The sequence below is a fragment of the Notolepis coatsorum genome (assembly GCF_963971535.1).
Source record: "Notolepis coatsorum genome assembly, chromosome: 3".
NCBI classification, from domain to species: domain Eukaryota; kingdom Metazoa; phylum Chordata; class Actinopteri; order Aulopiformes; family Paralepididae; genus Notolepis; species Notolepis coatsorum.
In genome coordinates, this window is record NC_140167.1 from 61,669,861 (window position 1) to 61,696,006 (window position 26,146).

Genomic DNA, 26,146 nt, shown 5'->3' on the forward strand with positions numbered 1-26,146 from the left:
TCATCGGTAAAAAACGTAACTTGCCCTTTTAACGTTGCCTTGATTGCCGTTTCAGGCCCTTGATGAGGAGAAGATGGTGTACGAGCGCAGCAGCAGTAAGAACATCTACCTCAGTGTGGCCGCCAACACACTAACGAAGCTACGCAGCAAGAGCAACTCCACCTCTTCTCCTGTTACCAGTATGTTCTCGCATAACAAGTCAATATCCTGTACCTTAACCTCTTAACAGGCACCCAGAAAAGTGGCAATATTTTTACTTGAACTTGAGGACTGCATACTTTTTTTTGTGCAAAGCTTAGCTTTATACGTATAGCACATGCATGAGCCTGGTTTCTTTTAAAAGATAACATTCTGAAGTTACTAATGCAAAAAATTATCACTTTTAGTGCTAATGAAATAGAGTAACAGAGGTCTGAACTTGAGTTGAACATGAACTTGTGTACTCGCATTTTCCTGTAGTGGTTGCAAGATTCCAATATTCCAGCATAGAGGTATAAGCTGGAAAACACTGCGGTTCCATAGCCTGAAGTCTTATGTAGTACAGGTCCAAATTTTCTAAATATCTGTTCAAAAATGGGTCTTTGAGAGACGTCAGAGTAAAACCGGCGAAAAAGAAAGCTCTCCAAAATCCATTTCCTCATCCACCGCCGTTCATTCTGAAGTGTGATTCACTTCTCGTTTTCGCTCGTCAACTTTCACCTACTTCCTGTATTTGCATCATTGTACCCTCTCTGCCAGCGCTATAAGTCTATGGAGATGTTCACCTTCTTTGCAGGGCTATAACTTTTTAAATTGTATTGCTAAATTGACATTACTATGGCCCATTCAACATCAATTATCTATCGTTCAGGATGTAGGAACGTTTTACTTTTTCATTCACACATTAATACTAAAATACAGTCTAGAGTATAAATATGTTTTTATCGTTTTCTGCAGTATTTCATAGAACGTGAGATATAGGCATAAATGCATATATTAGATGGTCAAATGCAGTTTGATACCGATCAACGTTATATTAAAAATGTCAACTGTACATGGTCCTAAACGTCATGACTGGTCATCTGCAGGTGAACGGAGGGGGGGGGGGGGGTCTTTTATAATTCAATGACCGATGTTAAATGATTCATGTAGTATGGGTGATATATTGATCAGAGCAGTTTTGTATCGAAAATGGTAAAGAAAAACGCTGAAACTCACCCCAGTCTCCTCGTAGCGTTGGGCGATCACACTGGAGCAAAAAGATCGCTATTATGGGATGTTGATCGATGCGATCCATTTCCGGTTTGTATATTACTAACACACGTCCAAATCATGTTGATTATTGAGTTATGGCAAAGATTCATATCGACTGTTTGTATTGAGCCCCGGGACGATAAGCGAGTGGCCGGACGAAAATAGGGGACGGACCGAGCACTTCTGGACACTTCCGGTTTCGCAACTCGTCGATGAGGTGGCGGTATTGAAGCGTTGCAGAGTTGTGATGGCCCAGACAGCATCACCCAAGACTCCGTGGGTGAAATATGAATACCATGACGAAAATATTAAATATTGATCTCAAAAACGCCTTACGGAGTTATTGGCAGACAACGCATGGTGGAGAAACCCGCCTTAACACGTGAATGGTGGAGAATGGGTTAAAAGTCACTAGTATGTCCTCGCATAACAAGTCAATACCCTGTACCTTAACACTTTTGAGTGCCAGTGACGCGTTTTGACGTTAGTTCATGCTGCCAGTTGAGTGCCGGCAACGCTATATAGCGTTTGTTTGTCGTATTTCTTTTTATTTGCGATTTGAATTCATATTTCATCAATCGAGCCTCACGCTAGTGTTGCAGAGTCTCTCTGAGCTCAATTGGGAAGATACCGCCCCCTATCCTCTCTCCCTGTGTAACTGCACCCCATTAGTTTAGACTGATGAAGGGGGGGGGGGGGGGGGCAGTTTCCTCATGTTACTTTTCCGTCAAGCCAACTGAAGAGACCCAAGTTGATCGCCGGCCCTCAGAACAGCGTGGATTATGTATTTCCAGCACCCAACGCTGAATCAATAAACGAGATCGATATTTGGAATGGCGATCAGGAATTGGAATAATCTTTTTGGATAACATCTGATATGAGGTAAGGAATCTATTTTACCAGTCTTGGGGTAATCGGAGCTTTTTTCACAGATATATCAACGTGTCCCATATGTGTGTCTGTGTGTGTGTGCTCGCTGATCAGGAAATGAGAGAATATACTTTTCAGATCGCTTCTATAGCGTGCATAAGTACACATACTATCGATAATCTAGCGTTTATTTGAAAACTATTCATAAATAGGCCGAAAAATGGCTTTTCAAAATGCTATAAAACTGAAATGAACCGATTTAAAAAAAAAAAAAAAAAAAAAAAAAATTGCGTTTCGACAATGTTGACTGCAAACAAGTCATTGATAAACGACGGGCAGATTAGACACATAGCCATAATTTAAGACAGAGATTATGCGTTCACAACGCTATCATTGAAGTTGGTGCTGGCATTTAACCACGTTTTACAATGTTCACCAGTGGTAATCAAAGTGTTAAAAGTCACTAGCATTATATATAATTGTATACAATTGTGTGTTTGAAGACCATAGATTAATGCATAGACACATGCAAATTGCACATGGTTATATCATGTACCAAGTGCACATTATTTATATTTCTGACATTCAGCATGCAGATTTTGTATATTTCTTATATATTTACAGATGTCAAAACACATGGTTGGCACATACTGTATATGCATAACGTGTGTGGCTGTAGCTGTTAATGTGTGTGTGTGTGTGTGTTAACTACAGAGGCCCCAGCAGCAGTGTGTCACAGGAAGACTCTATCCCATGAGGAGCTCCTGGGGGGGCGTCTGGCTGCCACCACCAGCTTCACTGTCAACAGGATGGGCAAACAACAGGAAGTTAAACTCGCTGGTGAGGACTGTTCATTTTTCTGTTCACCTGGAATCAATACATGCATCAATAAAGTAAGTGGTGTAATAATCATTAAGCACAAGAGTTATTTGCTGAAAAATTATAAGCACATAGGTAAGTGAGATTTTAAAAGATGCTTTTCCATTATTGCACACGGGAAACTAAATCGACTAATCTTTTATTTGACAAAGTCCTACGACTAGTCAGGACTTATAGTGGGGGTCCGTGTATGGGTAATTTGTTGTTTTCATTTCAAATTGATGCGAAAGTTTAGTTTTCACTACTAATTTGAAGGTAAGGGTCTATAGAACAATTTTGGTTCGAGTGTCAAGCGATCAGATACAAATTGGCCTCTAGGGGGTGTCGGCGGTTCCTAACCCCCACCACAGCCTTAGCAAATATGGTAACTGTTTTCCGATCTGAACATATGAGGTATGTATGGATTCAGGACTAGCAACTGGTATTTCAAGCATATTGCCCATAGAAGATTGAGATGTTGATCCAAAGCATCACTCGTTGGGGGAATTCTCTCCACGTCCCTAGTCTTCTGTGAGAATAGCCTCATTCGGACAAGATCAAAACCATTGTCCTCGTTTGGCTCATTGTTGTACAGCCTACAGACAAAGTTTGTTGCCACTTCTTTCAGCCTTGGCGATGTTTGGAATTGGCGTGTCGATGATAGTTGCAAATTCCTCCATGAGGAATGGCACTTTGTGCATCAACTTGCAGCAGGATAGCTTACCCTTGAACTTGAAGGAAGATGTGCTGTCTGATCCAGTGAATGCGTGGCAGAGAGCCATGGCTTTGCATGTTGTCGTGCCCAGGTTCAGGGCGATAGTGTTCAGAGAGATCGTTCTGGTTGTCTTTCCAGCTTTGAAAGAGATCCAGAGCATTCAGAGCCTTGATGTGATGGAAATTACTCAGAAGGATTACGACAACATCTCCAGTGTCTCCAGTATGCACCCTCCCAAGTGATGATGTTGTGGAGGAGATGTACTATAGGACACGAGTGTCAGCTGCCTCATGGTTGCATTGATCCATTGGTGGACTGTTTCCAACATGGTGGACTTGATCACCTGCAGTGATGTAGACACCCTTGTCATGGTGTAAAAGCTTTCCCATAGAGCTCTGCATGATGTTTGAAGTGCTGTATTCTCAGCTTATTTTCTGTCTTCTTCTGTGTTTTTTCTCATGGAACAACAGTAAGTTATTTCGCTTGATCGGTGCTGTCAGAAGTGTAATTTGATTCAAGCTCGAGTTGATGGACAGATACGTCAGCAGCCGCAGACTCACACACCTTATTGTCTAATCTAATGTAAGCAGGTCTTTACTGCCTTCCTTAAAGGGATTCCCATTGCTCAGCAACACCTCCACCAGGTCTTTGGCATGGCGTTGAAATCGGTGCTGAGATGCAGATCCTTGTTCCTTGTGATGAGGACCAAGGATCGTTTGTTCTTCACAATCAACTGTTGTTTACAGTTCTCATATCTAACTCTAGTTCTCCACATATTTATTGTCTCATTTGTGTGAAATATCATATGATCATATCATAAGATATGCTCCAATCAGGGCGGCTGGGTAGCACAGCGGACTAAGCGCCTGCCTACCACCGCAGAGACACTGGTATCGAATCCAGCTGTCAGCGGTACCTCCGGCTTGGTCAGTCGTCCATACTAACCAATTGGCAGTGGGGGGAATTGGCGACTAAAATTGGGATGGCAGAAAAATACAGAAAAAGGGAGGAGAAAAAGTGGAAAAAAAAAAAAAGTTTAATTGGCAGCCATACCAGAATATTCAAAACATCAATATTTGAACTCCAGTTGATTCCTCACACAGTATTGACTTAAAATAGCAATAAGAAATTATATTACACAGCGATTGTGTGAAAATTAAGACCTTTTCAAAAATTTATGATTTCGATTGTGGCCATTTTGGAAAATAGGCAAAAAGTTTAATTAAATTCAAACTGGTTTCTTGACACTTGAGCCAAAATTGTACTATAGACCCTTATCTTCAAATTAGAAGTGAAAACAAAACTTTTCGCATCAATTTGAAATGACTGAGTGTCCAGGCACCCCACTACTAAGAATGTCCTTAGTCGAGGACGGCCTCATATCACCTCATATTATAACTAAGAATGTCTTTAGTCGAGGACGGCCTCACGTCACCTCATATTATAACTAAGAATGTCTTTAGTCGAGGACGGCCTCACGTCACCTCATATTAATAAAGTAAATGACACTGCAGATGTGAAGAGTCGCCAGGGACATGTTCTCCAGTAAGGTTATGGTGGAGCGTGAGGTGTCCAGTAAGGTTCAGGTGGAGCATAAGGCCTCCAGTAAAGTTATGGTGGAGCGTAATGCCTCCAGTAAGGTTATGGTGGAGCGTGAGGCCTCCAGTAAGGTTATGGTGGAGCGTGAGGTCTCCAGTAAGGTTATGGTGGAGCGTGAGGTCTCCAGTAAGGTTATGGTGGAGCGTGAGGTCTCCAGTAAGGTTATGGAGTCCTCATGTTGGTCCTTTGATCCAGAATGTCCCTGGCAACTCCCTCTGTTCTGTCCTCTGTAGGGGCCAGTCTGTTCAGGAAGCTGAGAGACTACCTGATGACGGAGGAGCAGCTCGAGGAGCACGGCTATCCCAGAGTGCACCCTGAGGCTTCCGGACGGGCTGTGATCCACAACCAACCAGAGAAGAAGATTAGCCCAGACCGTGAGTGACTACATTACCCCAAATTCTCATGCAAAAGACTGCAGAGGTGCCGTTCCCTTTGCCCCCCCCCCCCCCCCCCCCCTGGTTCAAAAGCGTCTATACTTTATTATGGTGACTGATATTTTGCAATATAGATCATTGGATCGGCTTGAAACGTTTCCTGGCATTGATATGTCTAAAAAAATAAACTTTGGTATTTTAAATGTTTATTAACACTATGGTCGCCAAAAAGGCCGTAGGACGTCTTTCCCCGCCATGCTCATTCTGCCAAAGACGCCGTACCACGTCTTTGATATCAATATTTAAAAAATCTGTGATCGAAATCATATTTCTCCCCCGGAGACTTGAGATCTACTCTTGATCCCCTCTCAACTCTCAACGGTTCAAGAGCACCATCTGGTGGCCGATCGGCGGATCGCCCAGAGCGGAAACAGGAAATGGAAGCTGGTGCTCATTTCAATTTGGTCCGATCACTCGGTAATAGTCCCAGGACTCGAGCTAGACACAACGGATAGCAATCCGTTACCAATAACTCGATAAACAACATGATTTGGACGTATATACTATTATACAACCTGGAAATGGATCGCATATTTCTACATCCCATAATAGGAATATTTCTGTTCCACGCTCATCGCCCAACGCTATGACGAAGCTACGGTAAGATTCAGCGTTATTTTTTAACGTGTGCGATACTAACTGCTCTAATGATCATATCACCCACACTAGATGAATCATCTAACGTTGGCCACGGAATTATAAACGACCCCCCCCCCCATCCGGTCAACATCAGATAAGTAGTAACTTCTAGAAGCACGTCCATTTGACATTTTTTATCTCGCGCAGATTCCTATCAAACTGTATACAATCATCAATATAATGCATTTGGGGCTATAAATCACGTTCTGGAGAAAGCTGCAGAAAACGATAAAAACATACTTATACTTATTTTAGTATGAATATGTGAATGAAAAAGTATAACGTTGCTACACCCTGAACAATAGATACTTGACGTTGAATGGGCCATAGTAATGTCAATTTAGCAATACAATTTAAAAAGTTATAGCCCTGCAAAGAAGGTAAACATCCCCATAGACAAATAGAGCTGGTGGAGGATGGTATATTAAGAATATAAGCCTGGCGACCAAAGTGTTAATGTCAGAGCCATAGGTCTTTCTCATATACTCTGCCTTTCCTCCCATTCTAAGGCACATACTATAGCCTATACTGTATATACACCAGAATTCATGTTCATACACCTGTTTTTACACACTTGTTTTACACACCTGCTTTTATCTCATCACGCTCCTATTGATATTGATAGATATGATTTAATCGAATTTTATCATGTGCTTATTTTTAATTCATGATGCAGACATAACGTGAAATAACTGAATGAGAACTGTCAATGTCTGTATACTGTGTGAGCTGCGAGATACCCTGAATTTCCCCAAGGGGATTAATAAAGTATCTATCTATCTATCTATCTATCTATCTATCTATCTATCTATCTATCTATCTATCTATCTATCTATCTATCTATCTATCTATCTATCTATCTATCTATCTAGAATATAGCCTATATATATACACCAGAATATAGCCTATGGTTATATATACACACCAGCATATAGCCTATATACTGTATATATGCCAGCATTTTGCCTATACAGTATACACACCAGAATATAGCCTAAACTGTATATATACACCAGAATATAGCCTATATATACAGTATATACACCAGAATATAGCCTATATATACACCAGACTAGCCTATAGTATACAGTATATGCCAGAATATAGCCTATATACAGTATACACACCAGAATATAGCCTAAATATATACACAGAGATGGAAGAATGACTGAAATATATTACTCAATTACTGTACTTCAGAAAAAAATTACTTAAGTAGGCGTAAGGGTTTATAAGTACTTGTAGTAGAAGTACTTAACCATTTAGTTACTATGGAATGAGAATTATAATTTTTATTTTGTGCATGTGTCAGTATCGTACGGAAGCGTACGGAAACTTCTTGTTTTAACATAAAACGTTTCACGTTATAACGTGATCACTTCTTGTTATAACATAAAGGTTTCACGTTGTAACGTGATAACTTATTTTTTTATTTTTTTGTTATCTTTTTCCCCCCTCCTTTTTTCCGATTTTTCTCCCATCCCACTGTTAGTCGTTATGCCAATTCCCAACCCCCTTCCTGGTTGTTCCGCACTCCCCCCTACTGTTGGTCCGGGAGGCCGGAGACTGTCGCATGCTTTCCTCCGACGCATGTGCAGCCAGCCGGCAGCCAGCCTGGCAGCGCAGATTCTCACCGGGAGAGTGTAACGTGTGGAAGGTCACACTACCTCCCTCCAGATCCTATCCTCGCTGTGCAGGCGCCCCGACCGAACTGTAGGGGTCGCTGTCCACAATGCCCAGGACCCACCCATCAGCTTTCCCACCAGTATGAACGACCAGCCAAGCTGATAGCAACGCCGAGAGCTGGATTCGAACCCAGCGTCTCCAGCGTTGATGGCGAGCGCCTTGCCCACTACACCACCTAGTCGCCCCCCTAACTTCTTGTTTTAACATAAAACGTTTCACGTTATAACGTGATAACTTCTTATCACGTTATAACATAAAGGTTTCACGTTATAACATAAAGGTTTCACGTTATAACAAAGGTTTCACATTGCTGTCACACCAGAAACAAACAAAAAATATCCGTATCACGTTATAACATAAAGGTTTCACGTTATAACATAAAGGTTTCACGTTATAACATAAACGTGAAACCTTTATGTTATAACGTGAAACCTTTATGTTATAACGTGAAACTTTTATGTTATAACGTGAAACCTTTGTTATAACGTGATATGGATTTTTTTTGTTTGTTTCTGGTGTGGCAGCAATATGCTTCCGTAGTATCGTTACCCCCAGACTTAACAGAGTACTATTTTTTTTTTTTTATCCACTTTTTCTCCCATTTTCTATATTTTCTCCCATCCCAATTTCGTATCATCCAATTCAACCCTCCCCTATCACGGACGCTGTTTCTTGCCTCCCACAAGCCGGCTGCAATGTGGACTAAGTCATACATAGCACAAGTCCCCTCCGGTACTTGAGGTAACAGCAGTCGCATCTTTTCACCTGCGCAGCTCGATCTCTCAGTGGCGAGGAGTAACGTGTGGGAGGCTCACGCTGCCCCCGACACTTCCTGATTCTACTGCGCAGGCGCACCAACCGACCTGTAGGAGTCGCTGTCCACAACGCCCGATCCCCACCCATCAGTTTCCCACCCCCTAATACGGCCAATGTGTATTAGTACGGACGACCAGCTAAACTGAAAGCAAATGTGGAGCGCTGGGCTCGAACTGACGAGCCCAGCGTCTCCAGCATTTCGTGGCGAGCGCCTTGCCCACTACGCCACGTGGCCGCCCAACAGAGTACTCTTTATAGCACCCTTCATGGTTTATCTTTTTTTATTAGAAGAATTTATGCAAATTATGTATACATACCAATTATACATTCAAATTATACATCTTCCATTTCATTCCCCATTCCTATCCCCTAACCCCACCCCATCCCACCCAAGGAGAGCGACAACAAACATACATATAATACACATAAATAAAAATAATTAAACATAAGATCATAAATACAGATGACAGAAAAAACACGCAAAAAGAAATTAAGTAAAATTAAAAGAAATAATAAGAAAGGAAAAAAAAACAGTAATAATAATATAATATAACTAATACTCTCCATTCTGGTAGCATGTTTTCCAGATAGTTATATATTAAAAAAAAATATATAAAGTCAATTTAACACTTTGGTTGCCTTGGGTTAAATTCATGATATACCATAGGTTGCCGGCTCTATTTGTCTATGGAGAAGTACCCCTTCTTTGCATGGCTATAACTTTTTAAATTCTATTGCTACATTGCCATTATTAGGGCCCATTCAAAGTCCTATATGTATTGTTCATTGTGTAGCAACGTTAAACTTTTTCATTCACATATTCATAGTAAAGTATGGTCTAATGTATAAGTATGTTTTCATCTCGTTCTGCAGCTTTCTCCAGAACGTGATCTATAGCCCCAAATGCATTATATTGATGATGCAATACAGTTTTATGGCAATCAGCGCGATATAAAAAATTCCAACTAGACGTACTTCTAGAAGTTACTACACGTCATCTGATGTTGACCGGATGGGCTAGGGGGTGTTTATAATTCCGTGGGCAGCGTTATACCAATCATCTAATGTGGGTCAAATGTTGATAATAGCAGTTAGTATCGAAGACGGTAACGTTACACGCTGAAACTCACCCCAGTCTCCGCGCGCCGTTGGGCGATCATCGTAGAGTAGAAGTCTTATCATTATGGGATGTAAATTTACCCGGTCCATCTCCAGCTTGTATAATGGTATATACGTCCAAATCATGTTGTTTATCGAGTTATTGGCAATCGATCACTGTGTAGCGTGACAAGCCAGAGTCCCGGGACCTATAGCGAGTGCCCGGAAGTACTACGGACGTCTAGCACAACCTCTATGGCACATCCTGTTAAGCGATTGCGCCGATCGGCCACCAGATGGCGCTCCTGAACCGCCAGAGAGCTCAGTGGGTCCTGCTGGTGGATCTCAGGCCAGCGGAGGGGACATATGAATCCGATCGCAGATTTTTGAAATATTGATATAAGGACGCTGTACAGCGTCCTCCGGCAACTTGAGCATGGCCAGCAATGACGTCTAAACACGTTTCATGGCAGTCAAAGTGTTAACACCCTCAGCGGTAGTAAGACCACCACAATGCCATCTCCCCAGCCATACGTGGTCTATACTAGCAATGTCAGAATGATAGGAGGGGGGTCATGTGGTCCGAGGTTTGGAAGGAGAAGGGACTTAGGTCATATGGGTTTTGAAATTAGGAGTCCGATTAGGAGTTAAATCATCAATTTACAGACAAAGAATGGGAAAAGGCTCTTGCCCGAAACACTCATCCTCAATATGTGCCGGTCATTCATTGATACAGTTCAAGCTCCTCCACCGTCTATATTGGTCAAAGACTAGACTTGCGAAGATAAATCCTGGCATGGATCCCACATGCGACCGGTGCCACCAAGCCCCTGGCTCGCTTATCCATATGTTTTGGCATTGTCCAGCACTGGCCCCTTTCTCGACTTCCATTTTTAAATCTTACTCAGATATCTTTGCTGTCAATGTTGACCCATGCCCTCTCATTGCATTATTTGACCTGACACCGGAGAACGCAGCTATATCTATTGGGCAATCCAATGCTATGGCCTTTGCCTCACTTATTGCCAGACGCCTCATCCTATTCAACTGGAAGGCACTGGATGAGGGATGTTATGTCTCTCATACATATAGAGAAAATCAGATTCACAACACAAGGCCACACAGATACTTTCCACAAAAAATGGCAGCCCTGGGGCGGTCAGGTGGCGTAGCGGAGATTGCGCTCGTCACCAATGCAAGAGGCTGCGGTCTCGACTCCCGGAGTCAGCATTGCCTTGGCCTGATCGCTATACTAACTCGTTTGGCTGGGTTAGGGGGAGGGAAGCCGTGGGTGGGAAACTGGCGTTGTGGACAGCGACGCCTACAGGTCAGGTCTGGGCGCTTGCTCAGCGGAGGCAGCGTGACCTCCCACGCGTTACGCTTCACCAATGACAGCCCTCGCTGCCAGGTGAGAAGAGAGCCACTGGCTGTCGCCGCACGTGTCGGAGGGAGCGTGCGGATACTTCAGGGTTCCCTTGTACCGACCAGTAGGAGAACATGCGCACAACAACCATGTAGGGGAGGGGGGGAATTGGCACAACAACCAAATTGGGATGGAGAGAAAACAGAGAAAATCGGAGAAAAAGAGGATTAAAAAAATAAAAAAAGCATGGCAGCCCTTCCTACTTAATTTCAAAACCCATATGATATGTCTCAATTTAGCATATTTCCCAGAGACACAGCTGTTTGTTTGCTTGATCTAGCTGAACAGTCCCCTAGGAAACATCCACTCTGCGGCGGTGATGTCTCAACTAAGATATTCACTGAAGAAAATAATTATACCTCTTTGGTTGTACCATGGAACAGCCATTTCCCAGGGAGTTGTTCAGCTGTAGATTAAGCAAACCGGACAACAGCGGTGTGGCATGTTAATTTTTATTAGTATTCCTCATTGAAACCAAGGGGCAATACTAGCCATTTCAGAGTACTCCTTTAAGGTTTTATTCATAGTATTAAAATCCAGAATATCATCTGATTTTCCATCACTACCATAGTATAGGAGCTCTTAAACCTAATGGAATGTCCCTTCTACTGTGTTACTACTATTACTACTACCACTGCTACTACTACTGTTAATACTGTTAGTTATTACTACTACTACAGTACCATTACTACTTTTAATACTATTAGTTAATACTACTATTGTTAATACTATTAGTTAATACTAGTTCTGTCAGGTGATTAATTTTTTTTATCTAATTAATTACAGGATTTGTAATTAATTAATTAATCTAATTAATTGCATTTTAATCGCATAACTATTTTAGGCCTGATATTCTATAATCATATTTCAAATTGCATGTGTCCGGATGGCAGAATTCAGTACTGTATCTACAAAACCTTCTGTTTAATCATCTTCCATTAATTCATTTGCTAGATTTTTCAGGTCTGGTCAATTTTAGCATGGTGTTATTCACAGTCAAAGATAATCTTTTTTTTATTGATATTCTCATTTGGTTCATTACAATTTACTCAAGCCTAGTAACAGACACAGTATTTCTGACACTGGGAATACATTCCCTGAGATCCATAGATGTCCCTAGAATCAGATACCAAGAACATGCAAATGGCCTATATTAAAAAAATTCTGTAAATGTGTATTCTACGTTCTTATGGAATGAAAGAGATTAAAAAATGTAAATTTAAATATATATATTTTTTTATATATGAATTTTTAGTTAATTTTCATAACTCGATAATTTGCTGTGTAATTAATTAATCTAATTAACGCGATAAACTGACAGCCCTAGTTAATACTACTACTACTGTTAATACTGTTAGTTATTACTACTACTGTTAATATTGTTAGTTATTGCTACTACTGTTAATGCTGTTAGTTATTACTACTACTACTGCTACTACTACTGTTAATATTGTTAGTTATTACTACTACTACAGTATCATTACTACTGTTAATACTGTTAGTTATTACTACTACTACAGTACCACTACTACTGCCAATACTATTAGTTATACTTCTATAACCACTATTTCTACTACTACTGCTGCTGCTACTACTACTAATGATGAACTACTAATTTGATCCGTCATTTTCTCACGTCTCCAGCGTTCTCTAAGATCTGCTGTCGCTGTGGAGCAGAATACAAGATAAATATCCATGGCAGCTGTGTTCGCAAGGAGGAGTGTAACCACCACTGGGGCCGCTTACGCAGACATAAAGGTAAGAGTGTGTAGCTTTTACAGTGAGTAGATCAAAGAGAAACCGGCTATTCTCAGTCCTCGCTCCATAATGGTGGAAGGAACTTCCCACCACAGTCAGTACAGCCAAAACCCGCACAATTTTCCACTGTAGACTAAAAACACACTTCTTCAATCAATATCTGAAATAAGAAAAACTAACCATCTTTTATTATCATGCGCTTTGCTACTAAATAATCTACCTTGCCTATATTACTACCTACTATGCTAATAATGCCTTTACTACTATGCATGCTGTAACAGAGCGGCTTTAACCTGCCTGGTAAAAGTGCGCCTGTCCCTTTATGGCGGTCAATTACTGATGCTATTATGGGCTCTGATAGCGGATAGGAGAGAGAGACGTGAAGCGGAAGTGAGAGCGGAGAGTTTGGATGTTCAATGAAGGAAGAAGTGCAGCCGAGATAGAGAACAGTGAGAAAGTGAACCGTGTCCTAGATAACGTTGAAAACGCGCAAGTAAACCTTACCTGGCACGGGATGACAAACGTGGATTAGTCCGAACATCTACCTGATCATCTTATTCTTCACCCAACGCGAACTTCGGTGCGGTAGGCTACACGCTGCATGTTGCCCCTGTTCCGAGGCTGTGACGCAAGCGTCTCCGACTCTAACATAATTCCCCTCCAAGCTTCCTACGGACGGTAGCATATAGCCTACCCCTCTCGGTCCTCTCCAGCCCTTACCCAAACGCCCAAGCACAAACGCCCCTCTCTCCCCTTGCACTCGCATCACCCACAACACACACACACATATTTTCTTTTGAGACATTCTATTTTTGGGTCATTCATTCGCTCATTGCGTTGCGCTCATCATGAACTATTGAGTGTCTGAACTATTGTCAATGACACCTAGGTAAATGAAAATCTTTTGAGATTATTGCTTTAACCTCATTAGACCTCACACCCACCTTCATCGCCCATCGGATGCGGAGCTTGAGATGCCAAGTGTGAGTGAATCTCCTTCAGACTCAGTAGCCCAATGGAAGGAGTCTGAGAACCTCCCATATTTCTAGAAATTACTATGTACTTTGATAGACATGAAGCTGAACTGAACTCACACCATCGTTTAAATGCTATTAAATAGTAATAATCTCTCTCTTGCTCTTTCTTGCTCTCTCTTTTTCTCTCTCCAGGGTCAGGAGGTTGGGAGACCACCTACAGTTGTTGTTTGGGGGCTGTAGGTTCCCCAGGCTGCCAGGTCTCTAAGGTAACTGCCCTCAGCAGACTACTATTGCATGTATCATTAGTGATGCACTGACACCTCTGTGAATATTATAGATTTCTGTCATGTTACACATGGCTCTTGGTATCTGATTTTAGTACTGGGGAAATGATCAGATACTGATACCCTGTTTTTAGCTTGGTATCAGACCGATATCCCATATCAGTATCGTGCATCCCTAGTATTCATAGTGTCATAGTGCAAATTCTGTGGGGCTAGGGGCGGTTTTAGCCCCTCTAACCATCTATAGTACCCTAACCCTACACCTGACTATAGGAACAATAATCTGTGGTACTAACCCTACACCTGACTATAGGGACAATAATCTGTGGTACTAACCCTACACCTGACTATAGGGACAATAATCTGTAGTACTAACCCTACACCTGACTATAGTAACAATAATCTGTAGTACTAACCCTACACCTGACTATAGTAACAATAATATGTAGTACTAACCCTACACCTGACTATAGGAACAACAATCTGTAGTACTAACCCTACACCTGACTATAAAAACAATAATCTGTGGTACTAACCCTACACCTGACTATAGGAACAATAATCTGTGGTACTAACCCTACACCTGACTATAGGAACAACAATCTGTAGTACTAACCCTGCACCTGACTATAGGAACAATAATCTGTAGTACTAACCCTACACCTGACTATAGGAACAATAATCTGTAGTACTAACCCTACACCTGACTATAGGAACAATAATCTGTAGTACTAACCCTACACCTGACTATAGGAACAATAATCTGTAGTACTAACCCTACACCTGACTATAGGAACAACAATCTGTAGTACTAACCCTACACCTGACTATAAAAACAATAATCTGGAGTACTAACCCTACACCTGACTATAGGAACAATAATCTGTGGTACTAACCCTACACCTGACTATAGGAACAACAATCTGTAATACTAACCCTACACCTGACTATAGGGACAATAATCTGTAGTACTAACCCTACACCTGACTATAGGAACAATAATCTGTAGTACTAACCCTACACCTGACTATAGGAACAATAATCTGTAGTACTAACCCTACACCTGACTATAGGGACAATAATCTGTAGTACTAACCCTACACCTGACTATAGGGACAATAATCTGTAGTACTAACCCTACACCTGACTATAGGGACAATAATCTGTAGTACTAACCCTACACCTGACTATAGGAACAATAATCTGGAGTACTAACCCTACACCTGACTATAGGAACAACAATCTGTAGTACTAACCCTACACCTGACTATAAGAACAATAATCTGGAGTACTAACCCTACACCTGACTATAGGAACAATAATCTGTAGTACTAACCCTACACCTGACTATAGGAACAATAATCTGTGGTACTAACCCTACACCTGACTATAGGAACAATAATCTGGAGTACTAACCCTACACCTGACTATAGGAACAATAATCTGTGGTACTAACCCTACACCTGACTATAGGAACAATAATCTGGAGTACTAACCCTACACCTGACTATAGGACAATAATCTGTAGTACTAACCCTACACCTGACTATAGGAACAATAATCTGTAGTACTAACCCTACACCTGACTATAGGAACAATAATCTGTAGTACTAACCCTACACCTGACTATAGGAACAATAATCTGTAGTACTAACCCTACACCTGACTATAGGAACAATAATCTGGAGTACTAACCCTACACCTGACTATAGGAACAATAATCTGTGGTACTAACCCTACACCTGACTATAGGAACAACAATCTGTAGTACTAACCCTACACCTGACTATAGGAACAATAATCTGTAGTACTAACCCTACACCTGACTATAGGAACAATAATCTGTAGTACTAACCCTACACCTGACTATAGGGACAATAATCTGTGGTACTAACCCTACACCTGACTATAGGAACAACAATCTGTGGTACTAACCCTACATCTGACTATAGGAACAATAATCTGTAGTACTAACCCTACACCTGACTATAGGAACAATAATCTGGAGTACTAACCCTACACCTGACTATAAGAACAATAATCTGTAGTACTAACCCTACACCTGACTATAGGAACAATAATCTGTAGTACTAACCCTACACCTGACTATAGGAACAATAATCTGGAGTACTAACCCTACACCTGACTATAGGAACAATAATCTGGAGTACTAACCCTACACCTGACTATAGGAACAATAATCTGTGGTACTAACCCTACACCTGACTATAGGAACAATAATCTGGAGTACTAACCCTACACCTGACTATAGGAACAACAATCTGTAGTACTAACCCTACACCTGACTATAAGAACAATAATCTGGAGTACTAACCCTACACCTGACTATAGGAACAATAATCTGGAGTACTAACCCTACACCTGACTATAGGAACAATAATCTGGAGTACGAACCCTACACGGGACTATAGGAACAATAATCTGTAAATAATCTATCATCTTCTATCTATAGTACCAGGTCAAGCCCCCCAAATAACTTGGTATAATTCACACACAGCATTGTATAATCCACATTAGAATTAACAACCATTCCACATTTTTTTTTGATCCACTTTTTCTCCCATTTTCTATATTTTCCTCCCATCCCAATTTCGTATCATCCAATTCAACCCTCCCCTGTCACGAACGTTGTTTCTTGCCTCCCACAAGCCGGCTGCAATGTGGACTAAGTCATACATAGCACAAGTCCCCTCCGGTACTTGAGGTAACAGCAGTCGCATCTTTTCACCTGCGCAGCTCGATCTCTCAGTGTCGAGGAGTAACGCGTGGGAGGCTCACGCTGCCCCCGACACTTCCTGATTCCACTGCGCAGGCGCACCAACCGACTTGTAGGAGTCGCTTGTTCACAACGCTCGATCCCCACCCTTTAGTTTCCCTCCCCGTAATACGGCCAATGTGTATTACTGCGGACGACCAGCTAAACTGAAAACAATGTGGAGAGCTGGATTCGAACACGCGAACCCAGCGTCTCCACATTGGTGGCGAGTGCCTTGCCCACTACACCACCTAGCCGCCCAACCATTCCACATTTTATACATTTTAAATGTTTCACTGTAGTTACACTGTAAACGGCTGACATTGAACCACCAGGGGGCAGCATTCTCCTGTTCTCATTGCCTGTCTGCTAGATGGATAACATAGGAATGCTTTCACCAACCAAGCACCTGATGGCTGACTGGTGTAGCACTTTTGAATTGCGAGTTGTGGTTGAGAGTCTTTAAAGTGTTAGTTTTTTCCCACAGCAACATGTGCAGGACGGGCGTAAAGAGTGTGTAGATGGCTACGTTAAGACCTTCGATAAAGACTTGCCTCCAGATGGGAACGCAGGGGTTTACGCTCTGGACTGCGAGATGGTGAGTGGAATACTGGATGGATGGAGGGGGAGATCCGCACTCACAACATGTGATTTAAAGGCTTCGTTACCGTACTGCAGCAGGCGACAAAAGAACACGTTTCAGCCCTCTGGCCTCAGCCAGCGTTTACACCACACACCTGTAATGACGCGTGTTTATAGACGACCACAGTCATCAATAAACGGCAATATTAATACTACGGAAATATGAATACTATTCATAATATATACTGTGCTAAATATCATGATATCTCATTAATCCATAATCTCAATGATAAGACACCACAACACATTATGTCGAGAAATATTCAACAACAAGATATAAGATTTAGAAAACACTGACTGACTGGTGATAACTTATAATTATTGAATAAATAAATACCACATTTGATGCTTTTTCTCGCTGGCATTTTTGTTGCCATAGCCGTTCAATTGATTCACAGTCTGTGAGTGCTTCTCTGTATACTAGTTTCCATTGTGGCTTGCGGGGTCAAGTAGAACACTTGCATGGGAAATGATGCGTACACTCTCAGCAAGTGACACACACAAAGAGATAAAAGCTTGAATGTGGACTTCTATCTACACAGTTCAGCCACACACTTCCCCCTGTCGCCATGCCTTTAGAGGCACATGCAGGAGACTCCACCTGTTTTCTACCCAGAAGACGACACTGCTTCTTCCTCAGTTGAGATTCAGTGTTGCAGGGTATCTGCTGGGTATTAAAAACTCTTTATTAAAGTATTAATAATTCTCAATTTAAGGCATTAAAATGTATTAAAAAGTCTACAATTTAATTTGCACAGGTATACATTTGTATTGGGGGCAGCTGTTGGGAGATTAAATAATATTAAATCTATTTAAATGTTTTTGTATTCAAGTCATCGTTTTTTGGGGGCTACCGGAAGCTTGGTGTGTGCGAGAGCTTGTATGTGTTCAGTGTCGCTATGTGTTGATTTTTAGTTTTCTTGCTACTATGGTCATAGAATTGGTATTGAATTTTGCTCTAAGTGGTATTAAAAAGGCCTTTAAAAGTCTTAAATGAGACCTGCAGATACCCTGTGTTGGTTGGAACATTACTCTCATCTAGTGGAAAGTGCTGGGATTCAGTAACCTCATTACAGAGTAAACCAGAACCTCTAGGTGGCAGACCATGTGAGCGGATCGGCGCGGGTGAGAAATCCGCTCTTCGCTCTTTAAAGCTTGGTCCGCTCCGCTAATTGCTCATGTTGATCCCGCCGCCACACCGCTCAGCGCGCCGCCAGCGCTCAACTTCATTTTGGCATCAAGCGCTCCTCGCTCCACCCCGCTCAGCAGAAAAAAATTTACAGCGGGGGAAATAAAAGAAAGTGCTGTTTTCCTGAAATTGGCTAATTAAACACATCGGATTTCCTGAAGGCCTTTTTGGAGCATGCGTAAATTCTTGATTTCGTTATTTAAAATATCATAGAATAATGAAAACAGACCCAGTTTAAATGTATCAACCGAATATGGTATTTTTTTTATTTACCACTGCACCATGGGCAGGGCACCACCAAGACATTCAACGCAGTGACGGAAGAACCACAAAAAAAAAAAAAAACTAATAATTATGCACAGCCCTCGGCATATACCTTGTATTATCCGACGTAGCTAATTGAATTACACTGTAGGCCTATACCTTTTTGCATACTGTTAATAAAGTATTAAATCAACCAATCAATCTGAGGTAGAACATAATCACTGACAGCCAGGGCAGCATAAGACGGATACAAAATTACGTGTATGACATGAGCCTCAGAGGAGGCCGTAATAGGCCTAAAGGCCTCTGCATGCTACAGCAAATTCAAAGCAACTTCAACACAACATCGACAAAGCAACGGTGTTGCAGACACATTACCTTTATGCTTCTGCAAAATCAACGCGCAGCCTATGATGCAACAAAATGTACCCCGGATGTGCGGCTCGAACGCGCCCAGCCCGCCTGAATACTTTGGGCAGCCGAAGGTGCGCACTCTAGCCATTACAAACGGATTTCCCTTCTCAACAATACATCGTTAGTATAATAATAGCCCTGTTTATGATTGTTTTCGCTTGTGTTCTTGTATATAGTGTAATATCAACCCAGTCCATCCCCATTGTTTCCCCAATCTCCTTCCACGAATTCATCGTCATAATGCTATCCTTGTAGTCTTTAGACCCGCTATTATATAAATGTTGGTACTTTCGGACCTCCTCTGCAATACGTTCCTGCATTTGATTCATTTTAAACAAACAATTAAACAAGTGTAATGAAACAATACACTAGCTATCGAGCTCCTGTCAGAAAGTTTTCTTTTGGTCTCGAGCTCCTGTCAGAACGTTTTCTTTTGGTCTCGAGCCAGGAACACTAGAAGTGACAGACAGCCCCGCCCCCATTCACTACCAACCAATCACTGCTACGCAATACCAACGCAACGGGTCTTTAGATTAGATTTTGGACACAGGTACGCAACGCCCAAGCAACACAGTCTACAAGACTGTCTGCAACAAGCGCGCTGAAATCGCGCCGATGTTGTGTTGAAGTTGCTTTGAATTTGCTGTAGCATGCAGAGGACTTAAGGCCTTGGCTTAGCCACTGAAGACAATTAATGCAACAGGCTTGTTATCAAACGAACTCAGGAAATCACATAGCTAATATGCCTATGAAAACAAAAATATAACTCTCGACATAACTGTCTACAAAGTGTCTCACAGTAAAACACAAACGAAATACTCAATGTGCAAGTTCCCTATAGCCTTTGAAAAACACGAATACAATCAACCAATATAAAAGTGCTGTTGGATATGCTACATTTATATAAATGTATAAAATCTAAAACAGAGTGCTACATTCTTATGTATGAAATAAAAAATAATGGCCATTAACTTTAGGCAGGCCTATTGCATTTTGCAATAAAGTAGGATATTATAGGCTATTCGTTTTTGTGCATTTTGCATTTTAAACAAAATAAAACAATGCTCGTGTGCCTATATCTGCCATGCAGTGCCATGGCAGCTACATTATCTTTGAGTTCACTTTCAAGAACACGAGTTTAGCCAATGTCTGAGGCTTCAAACTCATGCGGTGATTTCTTGACATCAAACCAGCAGCGGAAAACACCCTCTCTGCGCTCGCAGAGCCACTGGGAATACTGAACACTTTGCGGGCAACTTTACTCAGGCGTGGAAGGGACTTGGAATTTTGTTTCCAAAATGCAATGACATCTTTGACATCGTCAGGGTTTGATCTTGGGGACGAGAGGTAGGTTTCAACTTCAGTTTTCGCATTGCCTCCTCCCGTGGGCTGATTCTCTGAGAAGTATGATCCAAACATACGAGGCCTCTTGATTTCTTCGGGCGCGTCAGATTCTCCGCCGTCGGACTCGGGTTGACCTGCTGCCTCTCCAGCACCAGCAACTGCTGCGGTCATCTCCTCTGTTTCTTTGACGAGGAGGTCGCGTATTTCTCCAAGTTTATTACAAACCAACTCATCACGGATTATCTACTCTTGTTTTGAAACGAGGATCTAACAGCGACGCGAAGAGGAGGTGTTTATCATCATAGTACATTCTGAAGCGAGTGGACACGTTATTGGACAGTGTTTCCGCGAAAGAAGCTATTCCTAATGGAAGGGCAGCGTTGTTGTTGACAAGCAGGGATTTGAGCTCGCCTACAGCCGGGAGAATCATGCCCAAATTCCCAAGCTCCCGTTGCATGTTGTCTGTGAGGTCAGCCAGCGGTGACAATACTTCAACAAGGTGATTGAGCCGACGCACGTCATTAAGTGTGAGAATAGCGGCAGTAGTTTTAAGTTTGCTCTGCCACAATGCATCTTTTTTGAATAGCTTTAGGACAGACTCCACCATGCGCAGCTGGCTGCTCCATCGCGTCGGGCAAGCAGTGGTGGGTCGTACACCCAAAGAGTCAGTTTCCTCCGTGTTCAGACAACTCTTACGCACACTTTTCACTAGCTTTCCCACTTTAACTAGCAGGCGATTGATATCATCATGCTCGTTAACTGCGTCTTTGATAGCTAACTGAAGCAGATGAATTGGGCATCGCAGGTGTAAACTTGATACGATGAAGTACTGGTTTACCATAGCCTCTACAGTATTAGTGACCACGTCCACTTGGTTTTGCGAGAGCGCAGGTTCCTCCGCTATTTCCTCCCCTTCCTCCACCACCAGTGCCACTTCATCATCATCATCTTTCTCCTCTTCTCCTTCAGCGTCAGGCAGGATGTTAAATGCCTTGACCATGTTGCTGGCACTGTCTGTCACCACACGAATCACGCGTTGATGAATGTTCCAATTTTTCAGCACACTTTCATACTTTTGATATATGCGATCTGCAGTGTGAGACCCTGTTATGTGCTCACAGCCTAACAGAACCGTGTGGCCCTTGAACGTCCCGTCGATAAAACTTGCCACAATAGCAAGGAAACTGTGGCCTCTTCTACTTGTCCAAATATCAGATGCAAGAACGAACCCTTCACCCATTCCTATGAGCTCTCGTAGTTTGACTTCCATCTCTTGTATGGCATGTGGCATAAGTGTGTCCCGGACAGTATTGTAGCAGGGCGGGGTGTAACCTGGTTGGGCCATGCCGGCAAAATGTCTCATACCTTCACGTTCTCCTTTACTTAGGGGGTCGTAATCCATGGATATCATTTTAAAAAACGCTTCATCCAGCTCCCTTTTTCTTTCACGTGTCACGTTAGGTGCCTTTTTTCCAGTGAGGAAATTGTGCAGTGAGTCACGCTGTTTCTCTTTTTGTTGCTGCTGCGTGTGGGCATCTAAAACAAATAATAAATGCATGCTTTATATTAGGTCTACAATACATTAAGCTGTAATAAGGCTACCAATTTCAAAATGGCTAATAATGACAACAAACCTTTGGATTTCTTCTCATTATGTTCGCGAAATATGTGGTCATGCTTCCTCCCAATGTGTCTCTTTAGATTCCAAGAAGAATCTCTTCCGACGGTAATATAGTCTGCACATTCTGTCTCCTCACCATCATCGTTAGTTGCTTTCACGATACATTGGAACTTATTCTCTGTTACTTTTTTTAAATACTTAGCAAACACGGCCATGCTTTCACGTTGTGGGATTTCTTGTAAGCACAATTCTGTTTACAGGACGGACACTGAGGACAGGTGCATTGTGGACCGGTGCCGTCTGGTCTGGTCTGGTAGACTCCTCCCAGACCAGTGCCGTGCGCACTGAGGAGCGGACCTGAGCGGCTTGGAGCGGAGGAGAACTCTCGCTCCGGTCGTCGCGCCGACCCATTTTAAAACCCACTCCTCGCTCACGTCAAAACGGCCCGCTCCGCGCCGCTCGCGCGCCGCGCCGCTCACATGGCCTGCTAGGTGGCGGTATACACATGAGAACAATCAATATCCCCTACACACGTTGTAGAAGGAGATGCATCTCTATATGGACGCATATCAAATGTGGTAGAGAGGAGCCAATGTAGGCAAGTGGAACTGTGGGATCTGCAGGTTAACCCTTTCACTACCACACTACAGAAGGTTAACCCTTTCACTACCACACTACAAAGGGTTAACCCTTTCACTACCACGCTACAGCAGGGCTCTACAGTGTGACCATTTCACTCATGCATTTGCCCCTGAAAATTGATTTGTGCGAACCGGAAAAATCATTTAGGAGCACAGTGTGCGAGTAATAGCTTTGCGTAGTGGGAGTGTCGACGTGCAATTGTAATTTCATAATGGACACGGCAGCGCGGACCTTACATTTTAGAAGCTATTGACGATTTTCCACTGCAAGGTACAGTACATACTCGACTCGAGTCTACTCGCTTTTGGTAGTTTTCCACTGCAGGTAGTACACCCCCCCCCCCCCCCCCCTCAGTGTAGCTGGTCATCATAACGCGGGCACCGTGATGTCATCTTCAACGCGACACACACACATATCGAAGCTAACTATGAAACCTGTGCCTTATTAGCTCAAATACGCTAGCCGCAATGCTAATGGTTATAATGTGAAATCCCAGTCACATTAACAAAATTAGCTATCTTTTCGTGAGACTAAACTCTTTGTTCTTGGTGGTAAATTGTGTTGATGTTGGTTTTGTTTCATCAATAAATGAGGCGGAATACACGGTGAATGTATCCTTTTTTGTTTATTGCACTTTGTTCTTGCTGCAAACAAATAATGAATGCTAATGTTTAGTAGTCGTGAGGCTATTTAAAGATGGCGGGTTTGTGTTTTGTGCAGGACGTCCCCCGTGTAGTGCAATGATAACGTAGTGACGGTATGTAACTTTTTTGTATCGCTTCTATCCCCTTGGAACATCGACAAGCAGGTACTAAAAAATTTACCAGGTACCATCCATACATTTTGGCAATGGAAAATCTAAAAGGTTGGGGGAGCTCATTCTCTAGGGACCACAGAGGGGGAGGCTCTCAAGACCTGGGGGAGCTCATTTCAGAGCCTGGGGGCCACAGAGGGGGAGGCTCTCAAGACCTGGGGGAGCTCATTCCAGAGCCTGGGGGCCACTGCTTCAAAAGCTCGGTCCCCCTTAGTCTTTAGCCTGGTTCACCACCAGGAAGCCCTGATCAGAAGACCTCAGGGACCGGCTGGAATTATAGGAGTGTATGAGGTCCGAGCTGTACGTGCAGGCTTGACTCTGAACTGCTCTATAAGTAAAAACCTGGGCCCTCATTCATCAATAATGCGTGGAAAGTGTTCTATTTTCGTTCCTACGCACGGAATTTAGAATGTCTCTATGCACAGAAAAATCTGGATTTATCAAACGTGCGTGCACAGGTCGTATGCAGACTCCTGTTGATAAATACCAATTGTTCTTACCGTCTATGCTTGTGCACGATTATAAGTATTTGCATTAGCATTAGGGCTGTCTTAAATACTTCGAAGCTTCGTTCGATGGGCACGGGATTCGAATGGGGGGGGGGATGATACTTGCAGCCTGAGTCAGATTGCTGCAATATGATTCTCAAATTTAGTTTAATTTAGATTAATCATATCTCATGTCCCTAATTTCCTTCGTGATGTCCAGAATGGTCTGAGACCGCGACTGTTCATCTGCGTGGTTGGCAACAAGTCTCAAGAATAGCCTTCAAGTACGATTGTTCATCAGTGTGGTAGATCTCGCTCCTCTCCAACATGGTCTTAGAGCTCAATTGTTCATCACATCGCAGTGTTATGGTCAACGATCTTTTTGTACAGTCCCACCTGGTTGGCTTTCATCCTGGCCATGTCCCTAGCCAAAGGATCAACCTTCCTCCGAATTAGATTAAAGCAGTACCAGATCCAACTGCTGACGGCGCCAATCCGATCAGCATGAAAATTTGTAGATATACGTCCTCAACATCATTTATCTCCAGAGGAAAAAAGCATATCGCATTCCATTTACCGTATGTATCGATCGTGTACCCCGCCTGATAACTCCCGAGTGGGCAGAGCGGATCTTCCGCGGTAGAATGTGAGTTATACCGAACAGTACGTTTTTTTTTTATCTGCTTTTTCTCCCCATTTTTCTATTTTTCTCCCATCCCAATTTCGTATTATCCAATTCTACCCTCCCCTGTCTCGAACGTTGTTAGACCATGCCTCCCACTGGTTGGCTGCAATGTGGACCAAGCCTTGCATCACATGTCCCCTCCGGTACACGAGGAGGCAGCTGTCGCATCTTTTCACCTGTACAGCGCAATCTCTCAGCGGCGAGGAGTAACGCGTGGGAGGCTCATGCTGCCCCCGTCGCTTCCTGATTCTGCTGTACAGGCGCACCAACCGACCTGTAGGAGTCGCTGTCACAGTACATCAGTGTTGAACTCTAATGCATGAAAGCTTCTGTTGCCATTTTCCTATTCTACCGATTGGTGCCATGTACGCACGGTCAGAGCTGTGCGTAGATGTACGCACAATCTCAAGCACACGTTCATATTGATAAATCCCACACTTCGAAATGATCGTACTCACGATTTACGCACATATGTGTGTGTACGCAGCATTGATAAATTAGGGCCCACGACCTTGAATTGACCTTCTGTAGTGGTAGTGAAAGGGTCAATGTGCATGTAAACACATCCGTCATTATGACTTCTTCTCCTCCTCTGAAACAGTGCTACACCACGCTGGGCCTTGAGCTGACCAGGGTGACGGTCATTAACTCGGATCTGAAGGTCATCTACGACACGTTTGTCAAACCGGAGAGCAAGGTGGTGGACTACAACACGCGGTGAGACTCTCTTCCTCTCTCTTCTGTCGTATGTGATATCATGGGTCCTACCAGTAGGAAGCTATTAGGCTATGCTTTGTAAAGTCCACTTATGGGTTTGCATTGCAGGTGCCCTTTTTCCAAAATGACTAAAGGGACAAGTACCAGTGATGCCTTTTCA

General features: G+C 42.7%; 1 protein-coding gene across 3 annotated transcripts in view; it reads left to right on the plus strand.

Moving 5' to 3' along the window:
* rexo1 (REX1, RNA exonuclease 1 homolog) overlaps positions 1-26,146 on the plus strand; it is a 74,031-nt gene that overhangs the window by 22,560 nt on the left and 25,325 nt on the right. For all 3 annotated transcript variants that reach the window (XM_084310129.1, XM_084310130.1, XM_084310131.1), the window contains exons 7-13: positions 56-179; positions 2,818-2,943; positions 5,509-5,649; positions 13,016-13,129; positions 14,299-14,372; positions 17,654-17,764; positions 25,871-25,986. In XM_084310129.1, the coding sequence (XP_084166255.1) occupies positions 56-179; positions 2,818-2,943; positions 5,509-5,649; positions 13,016-13,129; positions 14,299-14,372; positions 17,654-17,764; positions 25,871-25,986 (806 nt within the window). The remainder of the gene's footprint in view (positions 1-55; positions 180-2,817; positions 2,944-5,508; positions 5,650-13,015; positions 13,130-14,298; positions 14,373-17,653; positions 17,765-25,870; positions 25,987-26,146) is intronic.